Genomic DNA, 18,694 nt, shown 5'->3' on the forward strand with positions numbered 1-18,694 from the left:
TGGGACTATAGGCGCGTGCCACCATGCCTGGCTAATTTTTGTATTTTTAGTAGAGACAGGGTTTTACCATATTGGCCAGGCTAGTCTCGAACTCCTGACCCTGTGGTCTGCCCAACTCGGCCTCCCAAAGTGCTGGGATTACAGGCGTGAGCCACTGCAACCGGCCCACCATCTCTGTTTTTTAGAAGAGAAAACTAAGGCACAGAGAGGTCACGTAATTTACCTAAGATCATGGAGGGTGGTATGTGGTGGAGCTAAGATTTGAACCTAGATGTTCTGGCCGAAAAATATGTCCATTCAACTACTCTTCTATACTGCCATTCATTGTTATTGGTCATATAGAACTGCACTCCAGCCTCAAAAAAAAAAAAAAAAAGGAAAAAGAAAAAAGCAGTGCCAATACTGTATAAAACCAAAGAAGGAAAAAGAAAAATCCCTGTTGTAAATCAGATAGCTAGGACAGCCTACATAATTTTTACCCTAATCACCACCCCAAGGCTATTTGGAAATTAGGCATTCAAAACTGACTTTAAAAATCTTCTTACCAGCACTTGTATTGGTTCTGAAAGGTTGCTTAGAGGATACTTTTTGTTTAAGTTTTAAACAGAATTGGGTTAGATTGTTCTCTTTCCAAAGTACAGGTTGATCAGAAAATGTTTACCTGGAAGGAGTGTGGTAGAATTCATTGTTTCCTGTTACGTAGGAGTTTTCTGTCTTAACCCATGGAAACATTCTGTGCAAGTAACATTTTATGTTATAAAAATCAAAGAAGGCTGGGCATAGTGGCACACGCCTGTAATCCCAACACTTTGGGAGGCCGAGGTGGGTGGATCACTTGAGGTCAGGAGTTTGAGACCAGCCTGGCCAACATGGCAAAACTCCATCTCTGCTAAAAATACAAAAATTAGCCAGGCGTGGTAACATGTACCTGTAATCCCAGCTCCTCAGGAGGCTGAAGCATGAGAATCACTTGAACCCAGGCAACAGAGGTTCCAGTGAGCCGAGATCGTACCACTGCACTCCACACTGGGCGACAGAGTAAGACTCCATCTCCAAAAAAAAAAAAACCACACACACACACACAACAAAGGAAACATTTCCAAAATACTTATAATAGCTTTTCCTTTCCCTGGTAGTCTGTGTTGCTTTGGGATGGTGGATGGTGAGAGGCCCAGGGCTACCTCCAAAACAGTGTTGTATAGCACCTCTCCATCCAGTAGCCCACCTGATATATTTAATTGATTTTGCTAACCTTTTTTTTGAGATGGAGTCTCGCTCTGTCGCCCAGGGGTGCGATCTCGGCTCACTGCAAACTCCGCCTCCCAGGTTCATGCCGTTCTCCTGCCTCAGCCTCCCAAGTAGCTGGGACTACAGGCATCTGCCACCACACCCAGCTATTTTTTTTTTTTTTTTTTTGTATTTTTAGTGGAGACGGGATTTCACCCTGTGAGCCAGGATGGTCTCGATCTCCTGACTTCATGATCCACCCGCCTTGGCCTCCCAAAGTGCTGGGATTACAGGCGTGAGCCACCGCACCTGGCCAACCTTTTTTAAATATTGTTTTATTTAGTGAAAATGTTTAATGATAAAAACCAAAAGCATCCTCTAAGTTTTTGGTTTTTGAGTTTACAGGTAAACTACCAATCTGGTTTTTAGTTTTTGTTTGTTTGTTTGTTTTTGAGACAGGATCTGGCTCTTTTGCTGAGGCTGGAGTGCAGTGGCACAATTTCAGCTCACTGAAACCCCTGCCCCAAGCCATCCTCCCACCTTAGCCTCCCAGGTAGTTGGGACTACAGGCACAGGCCACCATGCCCAACTAATTTTTGTATTTTTTGTAGAAACAGGGTTTCACCATGTTTCCCAGGCTGGTCTCAAACTCCGGAGCTCAAGTGATCCACTCACCTTGGTCTCCCACAGTGTTGGGATTACAGACATGAGCCACTGCGCTTGGCACTACCAATCTATTTATTGGTACTACCAGTCTATGTGGTAGATTCTGGTATCCAAAGAGCAGTGGTCCCTGCCAGAAATCTGGTATATCATTTTTAGTAATTTTTGTTCATTCTGTAAATATTTGTGGCGTTCCTACTGTGTGCAAGCACTGTTCTAGGTAATGTGGAGACTAAATTCACAAATTTAGAGAGTTTCTATTTTCTTCAAGAATTTAAAAAATTTAAGATGTAGAGGAATTTTGAAGACAGAGTAATTTTGACTGGAGGGATCAGAAAGTACATGTCAAGGAGGGTTGCATCTGAGCAGGACCCTGACAGATGAATGGGATTTTAGCGATAGAGCAAAGGGGAAAGAGCTTCACAGGTATAGAGAGTAGTATGAACAAAAAGATGGAGTCAAAAAAGTAAATGCATGCCCTGGGAATCGTAGGTAGGCTGGTGTGGTTGGAGCGTGGGATCCACGAAACGATGGAGAGGAGATAAGGCCAAGCCCTCCAAAGCATGCCAAAACTTCTGGGTTTTGTAACTGTCATAGGGAAGTCAGAAGGTTCGTGAGGACAAGGACAAATGGGAGGTTATATATGACATATATTAAATACACAACTTCAGAAAGAATTAAACATTAAGTAGCAATCAGTGGGCCAGGAGGAGATGCTAAGAGGAGAAAGTTTTTTTATTCTAAGTCGGGTGATTGGTGTATATCAAGGCATAGAGGAAGCAATCAGGAATGCTTTTTGGGAGGGGGAATGGGGACAGTTTGCTTTACTTAGTTAACGCCAACTCATGCTTGTATGTTTACTTTGAAAGTTTTCCAATCTACAGAAAAAGTGAAAGAATAGAACAGTTAAATACAGGTATGCTCTCCAACTTATATTCACAGCCCTCTAATTTTTAATGGCATAATGCAAATGTAAAGAAGAGAGCAGTTAATAAAACCAAATGGAAAAGAAACTTTTGGAGACAAAAAAGGGAGAAGGGTTCTATTTGTGGTTGTTTGAGTATACAACATGACTGCATTCAAAATTAAACCAGCAAAATAATATAAAATAGATGTGGAGGTTAGTTAGATCCCATAGTAATAATCCCTTAAATTCTGATTTGTACATTGGAGTTCATCTGTTTTATTATATTTTATTTCTTTTCTGAGACAGGGTCTCACTGTATCACCTAGGCTAGAGTGCAGTGGTGCAATTACGGCTCACCTCAGCCTTGGCCTCCCAGGCTTAGGTGATCCTCCCACCTCAGCCTCTTAGATAGTTGGGACTACAGGTGTGCGTCACCATGCCCAACTAATTTTTATATTTTTTTGTAGAGGCAGGGTTTCACTGTGTTGCCAAGGCTGGTCTCAAACTCCTAGGCTTAAGTGATCTGCCCATGTTGGCCTCCCAAAGTGCTGGGATTACAGGCGTGACCCACTGTGTCCAGCCTGAGTCCATCTGTTTTAAATCAATACTTCATATTTGGCAGGCAAACAACAATAACTTAGCAAATAAATAAATAAATAAATAAGGATTTTGCTATTGGCAGTATGTGCCATGCCATGTATTTCTGCATTAATTTCTAGCTCATGCAGTTTGTGTTTTGTCAAAATAAAAAACCCCTTCGTGAAACTGGAGAAATAGCTACCTTCTCTTAAAGGTGATCATACTTAGACACTGTTAACTAGCTAAAAACAAATCACAGCTTTCATATAAATAAATCTCTTGGCTGGGTGTGGTGGCAATTAGCCAGGTGTGGTAGCACCTACCTTTAGTCCAAGGTACTAAGGAGACTGAGGTGGAAGGATTACTTGAGCCCAGGAGGTCAGGACTGCAGTGAGCCGTGATTGTGCCACTGCACTCTAGCCTGGGTGACAGAGTGAGACCCTATCTCAAAAATAAATAAACAACAACAGCGATAATAAAAATTTGTTGTTGGACACCTTTCTTCTCTATGTCTCTTCTTCCTCCTTCCAGAACAGTTCAGACCTTTTCATTAGACTTGCATTTCAAAGTTCTAAATTCCTTTTGTCATCTAAACTCAGGAGCTTAGTTTGTGTTCCCTAATACCTGGGAAAGAAGAAGCACCAGACTAGGGGTAAAGATCTAAGCACTACCTGGGTCTTGGTGTCAATAAATAGTAAATATATTCTTCAAAAAGTTTTCACTGAAGCATACAGTACTAGGTCTTGTGCCTGGATAGTAGACAAACAGGTATGTAGATGCTAGAAATCATGTAGTGAAATCAGCCGTAACCATAGTTATAAAAGAAAACTGCTAACCTAAGATGTGAACAAACTTGTTAGGTTTCAGTGTTTTTAAAGCATTGGGTTAATGGTAAGTATACAATTCAGGTGAGTTTGAGGCTTTAGTCAGTATTTTGTAGACTCATCAGTTTAGAGTTATTCAAAATATTGGTGATTTACTTGAAACAAAAGTATATTGACTTCTCTTAAAGCAGTAACAACATGCGTGTCTTTAAAATCCATGTCAGTGAGTTCTTCTGACTAGCACTTTACTCCCACAATCCGTGGTAGCACTGGATTGAATGCCATCTGGTGTGACTGGACCACCACTTCAGAAGTTCTTTAAATCAACATGTTTTAAATGGAAAACTAGGGCTAATACACTGTGGCAAAAACACTTACTACAAATTGCTGATAATACAGTCAGTCCTTGTTGTTATACTACTATTAATATACCATTTCTAATAATAAATAGCATTTGGCTTTTATTTGGTTTTCATCACTGATCAAAGATAGATAATCCACTGCACCCCAAAATAAATATCAGTGTTCCCCCTTTACTCTCATTTCACATTTAAAGAGCAATGGCAAAGAGAATAAGCCACTTAGTGAAGAGGAAACAAAGATTTGGGTGATGATCTTAAAAGATTAGATAATATGTGTATATGTGCGTAAGGCAGAAAAATGGAGATAAATAATTCCCTAGAAGCAAACAACTTAATACCCTGAAGTAGAAAAGCATAGACACTGAAATAGAAATTCATAAGGGAAGTTGTCCAGATGTGTTTCTGAGAGAATGGAAGTACTTTTCACTGGTCTTGCACAGTGATAGAACATTCTATGATGTTGGAAATACCGTCTGTCTCTACTGTTCAGTTTGGTCACCACTAACCACATGTGACTTTTGACATTTGAAATGTGGCTAGTGCAACTGAGGAGCTGGTGTTTTGTTTTTGTTTTAATTAATTAAATTTAATTAATTTATTTTTTATTTTTATTTATTTATTTTGAGACAAAGTCTCACTATTGTTGCCCAGGCTGGAGTGCAATGGTGCGATCTCAGCTCACTGCAGCCTCTGCCTCCTGGGTTCAAGCAGTTCCCCTGTCTCAGCGTCCCGAGTAGCTGGGCTTACAGGTGCCTGCCACCACGCCTGGCTAATTTTTTTTTTTTTTTTTTGAGACGGAGACTCGCTCTCTCGCCAGGCTGAGTGCAGTGGCATGATGTCTGCTCACTGCAACCTCTGCCTCCTGGGTTCAAGCAATTCTTTTGCCTCAGCCTCCCGAGTAGCTGGGATTACAGGTGCCTGCCACCACGCCTGGCTAATTTTTGTATTTTTAGTAGAGACGCGGTTTCGCCATGTTGGCCAGACTGGTCTTGAACTCCTGACCTCAGGTGATCTGCCCGCGTTGGCCTCCCAAAGTGCTGGGATTACAGGCGTGAGCCACTGCATCTGGCCTACTTTTTATATTCTTAGTAGAGACAGGGTTTCACCATGTTGACCAGGCTGGTCTTGAACTCCTGACCTCAGGTGATCCACCTGCCTCGATCTCCCAAAGTGCTGGGATTACAGGCGTGAGCCACTGCACTGGGCCAATTAATTTACTTTTATTTTATTTTATTTTATTTTATTTTTTTTTTTTGAGACGGAGTCTTGCTCTGTCACCCAGGCTGGAGTACAGTGGCCAGATCTCAGCTCACTGCAAGCTCTTGTCTCCCAGGTTTATGCCATTCTCCTGCCTCAGCCTCCCGAGTAGCTGGGACTACAGGCGCCCGCCACCTCGCCCGGCTAGTTTTTTGTATTTTTTTTTTTTAGTAGAGACGGGGTTTCACCGTGTTAGCCAGGATGGTCTCGATCTCCTGACCTCATGATCCGCCCGTCTCGGCCTCCCAAAGTGCTGGGATTACAGGCTTGAGCCACCACGCCCGGCCCAATTTACTTTTAAATAGCAACTTGTGGCTAGTAGCTGCCAAATCAGACAGTGCAAATACACAGTAAAGGTGGAGTAGTATCGAAATCAGAATCAATGAGTTTGACCAGGTAAATTTTCATGTTCCCGAAATGTCTATCTATCTCCAGATAGATGCTTAGGCCATGTAATGAGTTAGTTTATATTTTTTTTGTTTGTTTTGTAACTGATTCCTTTAATTATTCTAGTAAAAGGTGTAGAGAAGTGCAGCTTCAAAGCTGCAATAGCACTTCCAAGGAGCATCAGTCAAGTCCTCTCACCTCAGTTCATCTTCTGATCTCTCAGGCTTTTAAAACTCAGATGTTTGTTTCCACCTTGTCATGTTTCATTGCATCTTTGATCACCTCTGCAGCAGTTCTCCAGAGAAAAGATTATAGGTAGTAACTCATAATATCCCTTTGGCATCAAGAACTGGTATTTATTGTATACTCGTTGGCTAATATGTTTCATTATCTGGAGCTTGGGACTCACTGCCTTCAAGGTAACTGCCTCAGAGGTGACATGCTAATCCTTATGTTGAGTTTCCCTTCCGTCTCTCCAGGGTGACACCATAAAAAAGAAAGAAAGAAGGAAAGAAAAAGACACTGTCCTTTTACCCCAGCCTTTGTGTCTCAGGAAGCAGATATCCAAAATTATATGGTGGCTTTCTTCATATTGCTGAGGTTGTAGCAGTTAGGATAGAGATGATACGTAGCTTATTGATTTGCAACTAGTACAAAGTTTAAATTAATTAAGAGCAAGCAAAGAATTAGAAAAACTAAAAGAAATAAGTATACTCACATTCTGTATCTGTACACCTACCCCATTTGTTGTTGAAAACCCTGTGCCTGAATTAGTCTGCAGTTATTACTATCCACTTACCCATTTACAAGTGACACCAACATGAGAACTCTTGAAAACTAGAGATTGCCTTTCTCTGTAGTAAGGAGTGTGCTGTATGTACACTAAAGAAATGTTGTGTTCTACAGAGAAACTTGATTGATTATGAGAATTATTGTTTTGTTTTCTTCCGAGGTTTAGCAGCATATTGTTTAGTGGGATTTAGTTTATTATTTAGTTTAGATTTAGTGTCTTAATATCTGTTTTCCCTGTCTCCTAGAAGACTGTAACTACAGCTTCTATGATTACCACAAAGACACTACCTCTCGTCTTGAAAGCAGCAACTGCGACCATGCCTGCCTCTGTGGTGGGCCAGAGACCTACCATTGCTATGGTGACCGCCATCAACAGTCAGAAGGCTGTGCTCAGCACTGATGTGCAGAACACACCAGTCAACCTCCAGACGTCTAGTAAGGTCACTGGGCCTGGGGCAGAGGCTGTCCAAATTGTGGCAAAAAACACAGTCACTCTGGTAAGCCAGCAGCTGCTCCTCATGTGTGATCACATGAGGTGGTTAGGATATGCATTTGTGTAGTATATCCCTTCTAGGCTCCTGCTGGATTTCTCAGTTTCCATCATTCTTCTAGCATACCAAATTCCCCTTTGGGGCTGAGAAGGGAATATGGCATTTCTGCTATCTGCTCAAATCACTACAGAAGTGTCCTGACACCAAGGACCAAATTCAGTGCATTATCTGACGTCAAAGTATGACTTGATTTTAGGGAGAAGGTTTCCTTCACAGAGGCATACACACTGTTTCATTTATCTCTCCCTCTCCCTTCACTCTGTCTACAGTGTTTTCCTGTGAAACTTGAGTGCTTAAACTCTCTTATGCTGTATTACTGCCTTGGTGAAAACTCACTGATGATTCTTTTAGTTTAATATCCCTTTAAATTGATTGTACCCAGAAAGTACTGGAGTTAGTTGAGGCACTTTAAAAATATTCAAGAAACTCACAAATTAACCGCGTCAGTGCCCAAGTTTTGTTCAGGAAAAAAAAAAAAAAATCCCTTTAAGGAGGAAGTACTTGAACAAGAATTTTCATGAGAGTTCTAGGATCGAGCCATTTAGAAAACTGATATTCTCAGAAGCTTGGGAGAAATGTATCTAAGTTTTGATGTAAAATTCCTTTAAAATGGCACCTAAGAGCTCTTGGTGGCTTTTGAATGATACCAGTGGTGAGTGAAACTAGAGAACAATAAAGTGAAGCTTCACCACTTACCCAGGAATTTTTAGAGAAGCAACCAGGTCACTCAACCAGATACTGAGAGTTAGAAAATTTTCTGTAGGAATAAAGCCATTCACTGTTAGCTTATATCAGGAAAAAGCCTATTTGGCTAAGCAGCAAGGTTGATTTTACTTTGGATCCAGTCTTGACTTTTAAAATATATTAGTGCAAAAGTTCTTGAGTGTCAAAGAAAATTGTCTAAGATTTACTGAGCCTGCTCTGTTCTCCATTAGGTGTAGGAGGAAACAGAAGTGTGGTTGGTTCGTTTTATAGGGTAAAGCACGCAGGTGGGAGAATTAAAAAGTTTCCTAATGCAATGTTAATTCAGATGATGAACTTATGATGAAATGTTGTAGAAAATATTGTCTGATCCAAAGAGTAGTGATGCTAAAAATACTAGCTTTGATACTGAAGCGTGATTGTTCTCTCTGGTTTATTGATCTTCCTCATTTTTTTAGCAGGTTCAGGCAACACCTCCTCAGCCCATCAAAGTACCACAGTTTATCCCCCCTCCTAGACTCACTCCACGTCCAAACTTTCTTCCACAGGTGAGTAAACCAATGGCAAGCCCAATGATAGGTTAGATGGGACAAAAACCCTCATGGGCTCTTTCTAAGTAGCTGTAATGGGGCTTGTCAGCCCAGCTGTCTATCCCACTTAGCTAAAAATTCTGACTGTTGATTTATGTACCATGAAGAAGCTTATTTTGTCATCATGGTATATTAACAATGACCAAAGGTAGTAGCAGGGGGAAGTAAAGGAAAGGGAACATTTTCTAAATTTAAAATAATTAAAATCATTATAAACCTTGAACTTACTAGAAGAATTTAGCCAAAGTCTGCCTGGCAGTGGGGAAAGAATGCAATTAACACTTCTTATTTCTTTCCTACATGCCAAAAAGAGTAGGGAAGGAAACAACAGCTAAACCAACTAGTAGAAACCATTCTTCAGTTCTACCCTGGAAAGGATGGTTAAGGATTGAGCATCATGCATAAAGGCAAAGCCTTGCTTCTAAAGGCTCGGGCTAGGGGTCTGTACAGAGGACTTTCTCCCTAGGCCCGAGCAGCCCTACATTACCATATTCTCCTGAGAGTGTTCTTCCAGCAATTAGGCTAACTTTCACCATTCCCGGTGCAAAATGTCAAGATTTCCCCATTCTGGGCCTTGAGGAGTGTTGACTTCCTTGGTAGAAAGGCTGTGAGAGTTCCCATCTGAGGCCCTAGTTTTCAGACAAAGAGAGAAGAAGAAGGAGTTTTGTGGTTCAGTGGTGTAAATGATTTCCAAGTAGCCTCTGGAGAGAGATTGGGCAATGCTAATACTAGATAAGATGATTTCACTTGTTTATCAGATAAATTCTTAATAAATACCTTAATAAATACCTCGCAGGGTAGTCTGAGAGAGCCCGTGGGAGGGATACCTGCCTTTTTTTTTTTTTTTTTGCAATGGAGTCTTGCTTCCATCACACGGGCTGGAGTGCAGTGGTGTGATCTCAGCTCACTGCAATCTCCACCTCCCAGATTCAAGCGATTCTCCTTCCTCAGCCTTCCAAGTAGCTGGGGATTACATGCATGCGCCACCATGCCTGGCTAATTTTTGTATTTTTAGTAGAGACGGGGTTTTGCCATGTTGGCCAGGCTGGTCTCAAACTCCTGACCTCAGGGTGGTCCACCTGCCTCGGCCTCCCAAAGTACTGGGATTACAGGCCTGAGCCACTGTGCCCGGCCTACCTGCCTATTAGAGTATTAGAGAAGGTTCCTTCAAGCTTTCTTTGATGAGTTGACATTCATTCTGACCTAAAATCCTAGCTGAGTTAGCCTAATAAAACTTTGGAAGAAGGATAAAAATGTCCCAGGCAGAGGACAGAACATGTATACAGTTCCACGGTGGAGAAATGCGTTAAGTTTAAAGAACCAAAGGAGGTTTGCTGTGGCTGAGCACAGAGGGCCATGTGGCTCATGCAAGCTAGAGTTAGAGTTGAGGTTGGAGAAGTCCACTGGGGCCAGAGCTGGTGGAATATTGTAGGCTATGCAGGAACCTGGGCCTTACCCTAAGAGCAGCAGGCATTCATTAAAGTTTTTCAGGCAAGCACTTGATGTGGTCAGATTTATGTTTTAGAAAATTCTTCTTGCCTCTGTGCAGAGAATAAATTGGGAATGGTCAAGACTGTGGGCAGGAAGAAGAGTTAAGACATTGTCAATAATGGTATTAACCAATGTTTAGAGAATCTTGCTACATACTAGGTACTATGCTAGGCACTTACATGGCGTATCTATTTTAATTGTTACAACAACCCTATGCAAATAGGTATTACTCTTTTTAGGGTAAGGAATCTAAGATTTAGTCCATGTTTTTCAAACAGTGGATCATGACCCACTTGTTGTGAAAGCAGTTTAGTGGATTGTAACCAGAGTGTTTAAATAAAATGAATAGAATAGAATAGAATAGAATAGAATAGAATAGAATAGAATAGAATAGAATAGAATAGGAACTGTTAAGAGTACATAGCACATACTGTGTTCTCTATTTCAGAAAGTTTTTGTTTTTAGAGATACATGTCTAGAGGTGCATGCTGATTACAGAGTAAAATACATTTCTTACTGTTAGTAGCACCCACCATAGGGTCATTTTAAGTTCAGCCAAACATTCATAGCAACAAGACTTTCATGGGCCACACTTGGCACCAGTCTACTTGGAATGATACAGGACAGAAACCACAGCTTGTGAGCAAGATAGCATCAGACATTTGTCTTCAATGAGTCCATACAGCAGTCCCTACAGCGGTCCAAGGATAGCTCAGGTGTAAGGAAATAAGCTGCTTGCTTAAGACAATGGGAAAGCCACCTTGGCATAGAAGCCTTATGCCCACAGGAGCCAATGTATCTTAAAAAACTACATAGGCATGGCTTTCAAGGTCCCCATAATGGATGTGCCCAAGTTATAAGAGTCACCCCACTTAGGGAAGCCCAAATCATGGGGTCCCCTCAAGCCCATCCAGATTTGATTTAGCAATAAGGGAATTTTTTTTTTTTTTTTTTTTTTTTTTTAAGATGGGGTCTCACTCTGTGACCCAGGCTGGAGTGCAGTGGCGCTCTCTCAGCTCACTGCAACCTCCACATCCCGGGTTCAAGCAATCCTCCTGTCTCAGCCTCTCAAATAGCTGGGATTACAAGTGTGTGCCACCATGCCTGGCTAATTTTTGTATTTTTAGTAGAGACGGTGTTTCACCATTTTGGCCAGGCTGGTCTCAAACTCCTGGCCTCAAGTGATCCACCAGCCTCAGCCTCCCAAAGTGTTGGGATTACAGGTGTGAGCCACTGTGCCCGGCCAGTAAGGGGTCATTTTTATCATAAGCAATTTTGCCTAGTAATATAGTTGACATTCTTACCCTTACCAGGTTTCCAGGAGAGCAGAGCTAAAGAGTTAATTGAAGGTCAAACCTCATGCCTAAGGGGAAAGGGTTTTGCCCACAGGGTCACAGTTTTAAAAGTTTGAAAAATACTGGCTTATGGCTGGCCACAGTGGCTCACACCTGTAATCCCAGCACTCTGGGAAGCCAAGGCGGGTGGATCCTGAGGTCAGAAGATCGATACCATCCTGGCCAACATGGTGAAACCCTGTCTCTACTAAAAATACAAAATTAGCTGGGTGTGGTGGCGTGTGCCTGTAGCCCCAGCTACTCAGGAGGCTGGGGCAGGAGAATCACTTGAACCTGGGAGCCAGAGGCCGCCATGAGCCAAGATCGCGCCACTGCACTCCAGCCTGGCAACAGAGCGAGACTCCATCTCAACAACAACAACAACAAAACTGGCTTATAAAAATCAAGTATGTTACCTGAGGTTACACAGCCAGTGAGTGGTAGAACCAGGATTTGAACCCAAGCAAGGCTGACCTCATGTTTTTAACTGTAACTTTTTTTCACTGTTTTCAGTGAGCCACACATAAACTAGGATAGTGGATAGTGGAGTGAGGATAGAAGTAGACAGATTTGAGAAGTATTTAGAGAGTAGAGGGTGGAGTAAAAAATCATTAAGAGTGATTCCAAAGTTTGTCAAGAAAAGGTCTCTTACTGAGGCAATTATAGGAGGAAGAGAGGATTGGAAGAAGAAATTAATGAGTCATAGATATGTTGATTTTGAACTTATGAGATACTCAAGTTGAATATAATTCTGAAGTTCAGGAAATGTCTCAGGTTCTGAGGTAAAAATGTGAAAGTCTTCAGTACACAGATGGTAATTGAAGCCATGACATGGGCGAAAGGTCCTAGGAATAATGGGAACATTGGGAAGAAAAGGGGTACCATGGAAAAAAATCCTAAGAAATAGTCACATTTAGGATGAGGCAGAGGAAGAGTAAGCCCACAAAGGAGACCGAGAGGAGGAGTGGCCAAGAACAGGGAGTTAGAGGGCCAGAAATGGGGGTGAGCTGAAGCTGTGGATATGAAGAAATTTCAAATGTGAGTTAAGGCTATTGGCAACATTATGACTATACTATGCACAAGTTCTGGGTGGAACCAGTCTCTGGATTAGGCCTTTGAGCTCAACCAGAAGAGGTGGCATGGTGTAGAAGAGGGAGCTCAGGGTTTAGAATCAAAAGCTGTGTTCTAGGGTGAGGTATGAACCTCAAGAGCTGATGAGTCTTATATAAGATTATATGCCCTGAGGTCTATAGAATTAATATACCAAAATGAACATTAGTAAGTATATTAAATACTATTTCATACATAGAGTGTGGAAGATTTGCTTTTATAGGACTTGAGCAGCTTAAGTAATACAATAATTATTCTCTCTTTCCCCTATAGGTTCGACCCAAGCCTGTGGCCCAGAATAACATTCCTATTGCCCCAGCACCACCTCCCATGCTCGCAGCTCCTCAGCTTATCCAGAGGCCCGTCATGCTGACCAAGTTCACCCCCACAACCCTTCCCACATCCCAGAATTCCATCCACCCCGTCCGTGTCGTCAATGGGCAGACTGCAACCATAGCCAAAACGTTCCCCATGGCCCAGCTCACCAGCATTGTGATAGCTACTCCAGGGACCAGACTCGCTGGACCTCAAACTGTACAGCTTAGCAAGCCAAGTCTTGAAAAACAGGTATAGGCAGAGTATGTACCTGCTCTGGGCAGTAGCCTTGTCTTTGAGGCATTTGGCTGCTGGGCTTTCTCTAAATACATTTTCTCAAGGGCTCTTCATCTCACCACCATTGTCAGTAAGATGTCGCTTATGTGCGATAATTCATCCACGTGCAGAAAGGGTCATTCTTCTTACTGAAGAAAGTTGGGTTGCTTTTCCAACCATCCCCTCGTAGATGGGCTGGGATTCCTGTGTGAGTGAGCTCCCCCTGGTGGTTCTGATGTGGAAATTCACAGGCTCTGCTACCCTCCGTCAGGAAACAGATGAGGTAGTAAACAGAAAACGCCATGTTAGTTTCGGTCCAATAAGAATCCAGATGAAGACAGGACTGTGAAAGTCAGAAAGAATAAACAAAACAGGGAAAGGGATTTCATTTCAAAGACTTTTCTTTGATTGTTACAGATAACGGGGAGCCAAACAAAAAAAATTAAAATTTCCAAAAAGCATTCTGTTAACTTTAGAGGATGCAGACATTTTAGCTCAAATATTGAAACATTTCATTTATATTTCCTGAAGTCAGATTTTATCTTAAAAAACGAGGCTAGAGACATACAAGTAACCTGCAAAAATACTTGAAGGTTCTGTAGCAGAAAGACCTCTGAAAACAACAAAAAGGATTTATAGGCAGTCGCCGTATCCTATTTGAAAAATGACTAGTGATGAGAAAGAAGAATTTGGCAAAGAAAAGCATTCTCTCTCAAGAAAGTTGCTTTAAAAAGTCATCGACCTATTTCTGATTGTTCAGTCTTGACTTCTCATTTATCTGAAAATAGTCTGTGGTGATCCTGAATCTTCTGCTTCTGGATGGACCATGATTCAGAGAGGCTGTTCAGATGCTGCCTGCTGCCTTAGTCTTCTTGAGCAGAGGCACCTATGCATAGAGTACTAGGCCTTATACCCAGGCAGCTCACAAATGCAGTAGACCTTGCACTCAAGAAGCTCTAGGTATCAAAATCTGTGCTTAGGAAACACAAGAACACATCTCAATTCCTGGGGAACCTATTCAAACCCCAGGAAGTGCTTTCAGAAACATTCAGAAATAAATTACGTGTTATTATTTTTTGAGACAGAGTTTTGCTCTTGTTGCCCAGGCTGGAGTGCAATGGCACAATCTCAGCTCACCACAACCTCCACCTCCCAGGTTCAAGCGATTCTCCTTGCCTCAGCCTCCTGAGTAGCTGGGATTATAGGCGTGAGCCACCACATCTGGCTAATTTTAATATTTTTAGTAGAGACGGGGTTTCTCCGTGTTGGTCAGGCTGGTATCAAACTCCCAACCTCAGGTGACCTGCCTGCCTCGGCCTCCCAAAGTGCTGGATTACAGGCATGAGCCACCACGCCCAGCCCCAGAAATGAATTATTTACACATATTTTAAAACAGAAAATTTCAAACTTATTGACAGCAGAACTTTGGTATTAAGCTACTGAGAGTCAGATGCTCAAGCTTATGAGTTTGGGTGGGGACATGTTGTCTTGCGCTGGCTCTCAAAGAACCTCTGAGGAGCCTCAGTGTTCCTCAGAACCTGGTTTCACAACACTATTTTAGGTTATTAAATATTATTTCTCTTTACCTCTTTTTTTGATAAAGGTATTTTAGGAGACAAATTATTTTGGTTTCATTTTTACATTTCTGATTACAAAGATAATACAAGTTCATTTTTAAAACAAATTCAGACATTACAAAAATATAAATTGTAGAAAGTGCTTTTCCGCATAATCTAAAGAGAGAATAAACTTTTACCATAATTTTACCCCCAAGAGTTAATTACTATTAACAGTTTAGATTATATTCTTACAGATTTTTTTTTCTTTTCTTTTTCTTTTTTTTTTTTTTGAGACAGAGTTTTACTCTTGTCATCCAGGCTGGAGTGCAGTGGTGGGATCTCGGCTCACTGCAACCTCCACCTCCCAGATTCAAACAATTCTCCTGCCTCAGCTTACCGAGTAGCTGAGATTACAGGTGCCCACCACCTCACCTGGTTAATTTTTGTATTTTTAGTAGATACAGGGTTTCACCGTGTTAGCCAGGCTGGTCTCAAACTCCTGACCTCAGGTGACCCACTTGCCTAGGCCTCCCAAAGTGGTGGGATTACTGGCGTGAGCCACCACGCACGTCCCCCAGATATTTTCTATGTACATGTAAAACATTTTTTAAGCAAAAACCAAAATCAAACTATATATTTTGTAATTTGGTTTTTTTCCTACTTTAATAGATCTTAAACATCTTTTCATGTCCTGGCCTTCATGTTGATAGAGCTTTTTATTTTAATTATAATATTACAAAAAGATATCCTTGAATTCTTAAGAATTAAAATAATTTCTTTTGTAGCAGTAAATTTCATGTTCTCTCTCTCTCGAAGTCTTGCTCTGTTGCCCAGGCTGGAGTGCAGTGGCACCATCTTGGCTCACTGCAAGCTCCGCCTCCTGGGTTCACACCATTCTCCTGCCTCAGCCTCCCAAGTAGCTGGGACTACAGGCACCTGCCACCACACCCGGCCAATGTTCTCTCTTCTTTTTGGTCTAATAAAGGAATTCAGTCATTGTTATTTTAGTTTGCTGGGCAGCCTGGCGTAATAGTCTTAGAGGTTACCAAGCCCAATCAGTAGAGTCTCTCTTTACACTAGATTGCATTCTCTGGATTCTCTTACTTTATTTCTTTCAACTAGCCTTCTTTTCTATTTATATTTCATTTCCAATATCACATTTATAGCCAGTAAGAGATCTCATAGATCTTAGAGCTAAAGGTAAAACAACGTAATGTTTGTAGCCATGGAAGAACCTGTTCACAGAGTTACCAAACCTGTATCCAACGTTCTCTCTATGACCAGGCTAAATGGGTTCCCTTTTGCTTTCTGCTATTCCCTTTAGATAATAACATTATTCATTTAATAAAAATGTGTTAAGTGCTGGTTGCTATGCTGCATGTGGTGCCCATATGTAAGGTGGATAAACTAAAGCCTGTACCCTCACGGAACTCAGTTTCTAGTGTGTTTGGAGCAGGCACTGAGGCTGTGTCTCCAGGCGAAGGAAGCATGGCCTCCCACATTGGCATAGGAATGGGAGAAGGCAATGCCAGTCCTAACAGCAGTGGTCTCATGTGTCCTTCCCCTGTCAGACATAACCAACTTCCTTATCCACCCCAGATAAGAGATCTTATCCCTTGTTAGAAACCACATTACATTGTGGCTCTGAGAAAACAAGTGGTAAGGTTTAAAAATCTCTGAAGCTGAAGACTTGTTTTAGACAGAAAAGTAGATGAAGCCAGAAGACTTATGATAGAGCCTCCACATCACCTCCCTTTGTGTCCTTATCCTCTCCAGCGCTCTAAAATGGGGCTAACACCTGTTGGTGATGAAATGAGATAAGGTATTTAATGTTTATTAGACTGTGCCTGATGGAGTTCTCAGGAATTATGTTTCTTTCTTCTCCACCCCACTGCACACCCTGCAACAAAGACTTCTATGTATGTCGTCAAGGTGGAGCTACTGAAAAATATCCAAGGTTCTATGGGGAAAAAATTGCCACATTACCATAAATATTTTTCATACGAATCTGCACAGTATCTTCTAAAGAGGAGTACTTACAAGATAATAATATTATCCGATGTATTATCTTCAAATTTCTGTTTTCCCTGTTTAGTAAACCCGTGCTGATGCCTCCCGTTACCCCAGTTTAATACTGGTGCTATAGTAGGGAAAATAGATCCAAGTGACCAAACCATGAGTTTTGCTTTGCCTTCAATCCCAATCTGGATGAACAAAATTATTTGAACATTTATTTGCATCTGCCTAACTTTGATTTTTCATGCAGACAGGTATATAAAGTGTACTTGATTAACTTCATTCTAGGTTTGTGCAGAGTTTTTGGATTCTTTTATGATACCAAAAAGAATAGGAGTTGCAAATTCTGATAACCGTGGGTTCGAAGAGGAGATGTAAGTGAGTGAAACAGGCTAGGAGTAAACAACTGGATTTTTTATTTATTTTTCCACTTTCAGTGGGAACATGAGTATAAGAGATATCCCACGTTTATTCTTAATTCCCCTTTAAAATAATAAGTAAGACAAGCGTGATAATAATTGACAATAGAAAATGGAAGAAACTGTGGCAAACTGCACAGTAATATGCTTCAGCTCAAGGAAGCAGCTGCTTCTTGGCAATAACAAAGTTTTATCACATGGAGACTTTTTCAAGAAAAGCCTGAAATCCAGATGTTTTTAAAAGTTGCCTAGTTGTTAAAATACTGGTAACTGTTTAAACACCATATAGGCAGAAAATAACATCTGCAAGACAACTTCGAGTCTGCGTAATGGTTTATAATCTCAGATAGAGACCAAATTTCAGGTGCATCAAAGAGATATCTATGAATTCTTTTTTGTTTTCTAATCTAATGTTTTTTTAAAAATTGAGGTGAAATCACATAAAATTAATCATTTTAGAGTAACAGTTCAGTAGCATTTAGTATATTCACAGTATTGTGCAACCACCACTTCTATTAAGTTCTACAACATTTTCATTACCCCAAAATAAAACCCAGTATCCATTAAGCAGTTACTTAACTTTTGCCCTCCACCCTGCCACTGGCAATCACCAATCTGCTTTCTGTCTCCATAGATTTACCTGTTCTGGGTATTTCATATACATAGAATCATACAATATGTGATTCTTATGTCTGGCTGCTTTCACTTAGCATGTTTTTGAGAGTCATCCATATGGTAATACGTATCAGTGCCCTCTTCTGTTTTAAATGGCTGAATAATATTCCATGACAGGTATATACCACAATTTGTTTATTCATTCATCTCTTGATAGACCTAGGAAATCATAAGACATTGGTTGGTTCCACTTTTTGGCTATTGTGAATAGTACTGCTGTGAACATTCATGTGCAAGCATTTGAATGACTACTTGTTTTCAGTTCTTTGGGGTATATACCTAGGAGTAGAAATTGCTAGGTCATACAGTAATTCTGCTCAGCTATTTGAAGAACTGCCAAACTGTTTTCCACGGCAACTGAATCATTTTTCATTCCCAACAGCGGTATATGAGCGTTCCATTTTCTCCACATCCTTACCACACCTATTACTTTCCTTTTTGTTTCATTTATAGCCATTTCAGTGGGTGCGAAGTAGTGTTGATGTGCATTTCCCTAATGACTAATGATGGTGAGCATCTTTTCATGTGCTTCTTGGCCATTTGTACATCAATGAAAAAAGGTCTATTCAAATCCTTGGCCAATTTCTAAATTGGGTTGTTTTTCTGTTGTTGAGTTGTAAGAGTTCTTTGTATAATCTGGATACTAGACCCTTACCAG

General features: G+C 41.1%; 1 protein-coding gene across 47 annotated transcripts in view; it reads left to right on the forward strand.

The window, feature by feature from the left end:
* The window catches only part of PHF21A (PHD finger protein 21A), a 191,392-nt gene that overhangs the window by 143,835 nt on the left and 28,863 nt on the right, over nt 1–18,694 (forward strand). For 36 of the 47 annotated variants that reach the window (XR_004177538.1, XR_004177537.1, XM_031653486.1 and 33 more), the window contains 3 exons: nt 7,244–7,495; nt 8,710–8,799; nt 13,050–13,343. Coding sequence is in view for 45 of the 47 variants with exons in the window: in XM_031653486.1 (XP_031509346.1) it covers nt 7,244–7,495; nt 8,710–8,799; nt 13,050–13,343 (636 nt within the window). In the remaining 2 variants the exon portion in view is untranslated. The remainder of the gene's footprint in view (nt 1–7,243; nt 7,496–8,709; nt 8,800–13,049; nt 13,344–18,694) is intronic. The other 11 variants (XM_031653509.1, XM_031653498.1, XM_031653518.1 and 8 more) reach the window with 5 other exon arrangements.

The sequence above is a fragment of the Papio anubis genome, chromosome 12 (genome assembly GCF_008728515.1).
Source record: "Papio anubis isolate 15944 chromosome 12, Panubis1.0, whole genome shotgun sequence".
NCBI lineage: Eukaryota > Metazoa > Chordata > Mammalia > Primates > Cercopithecidae > Papio > Papio anubis.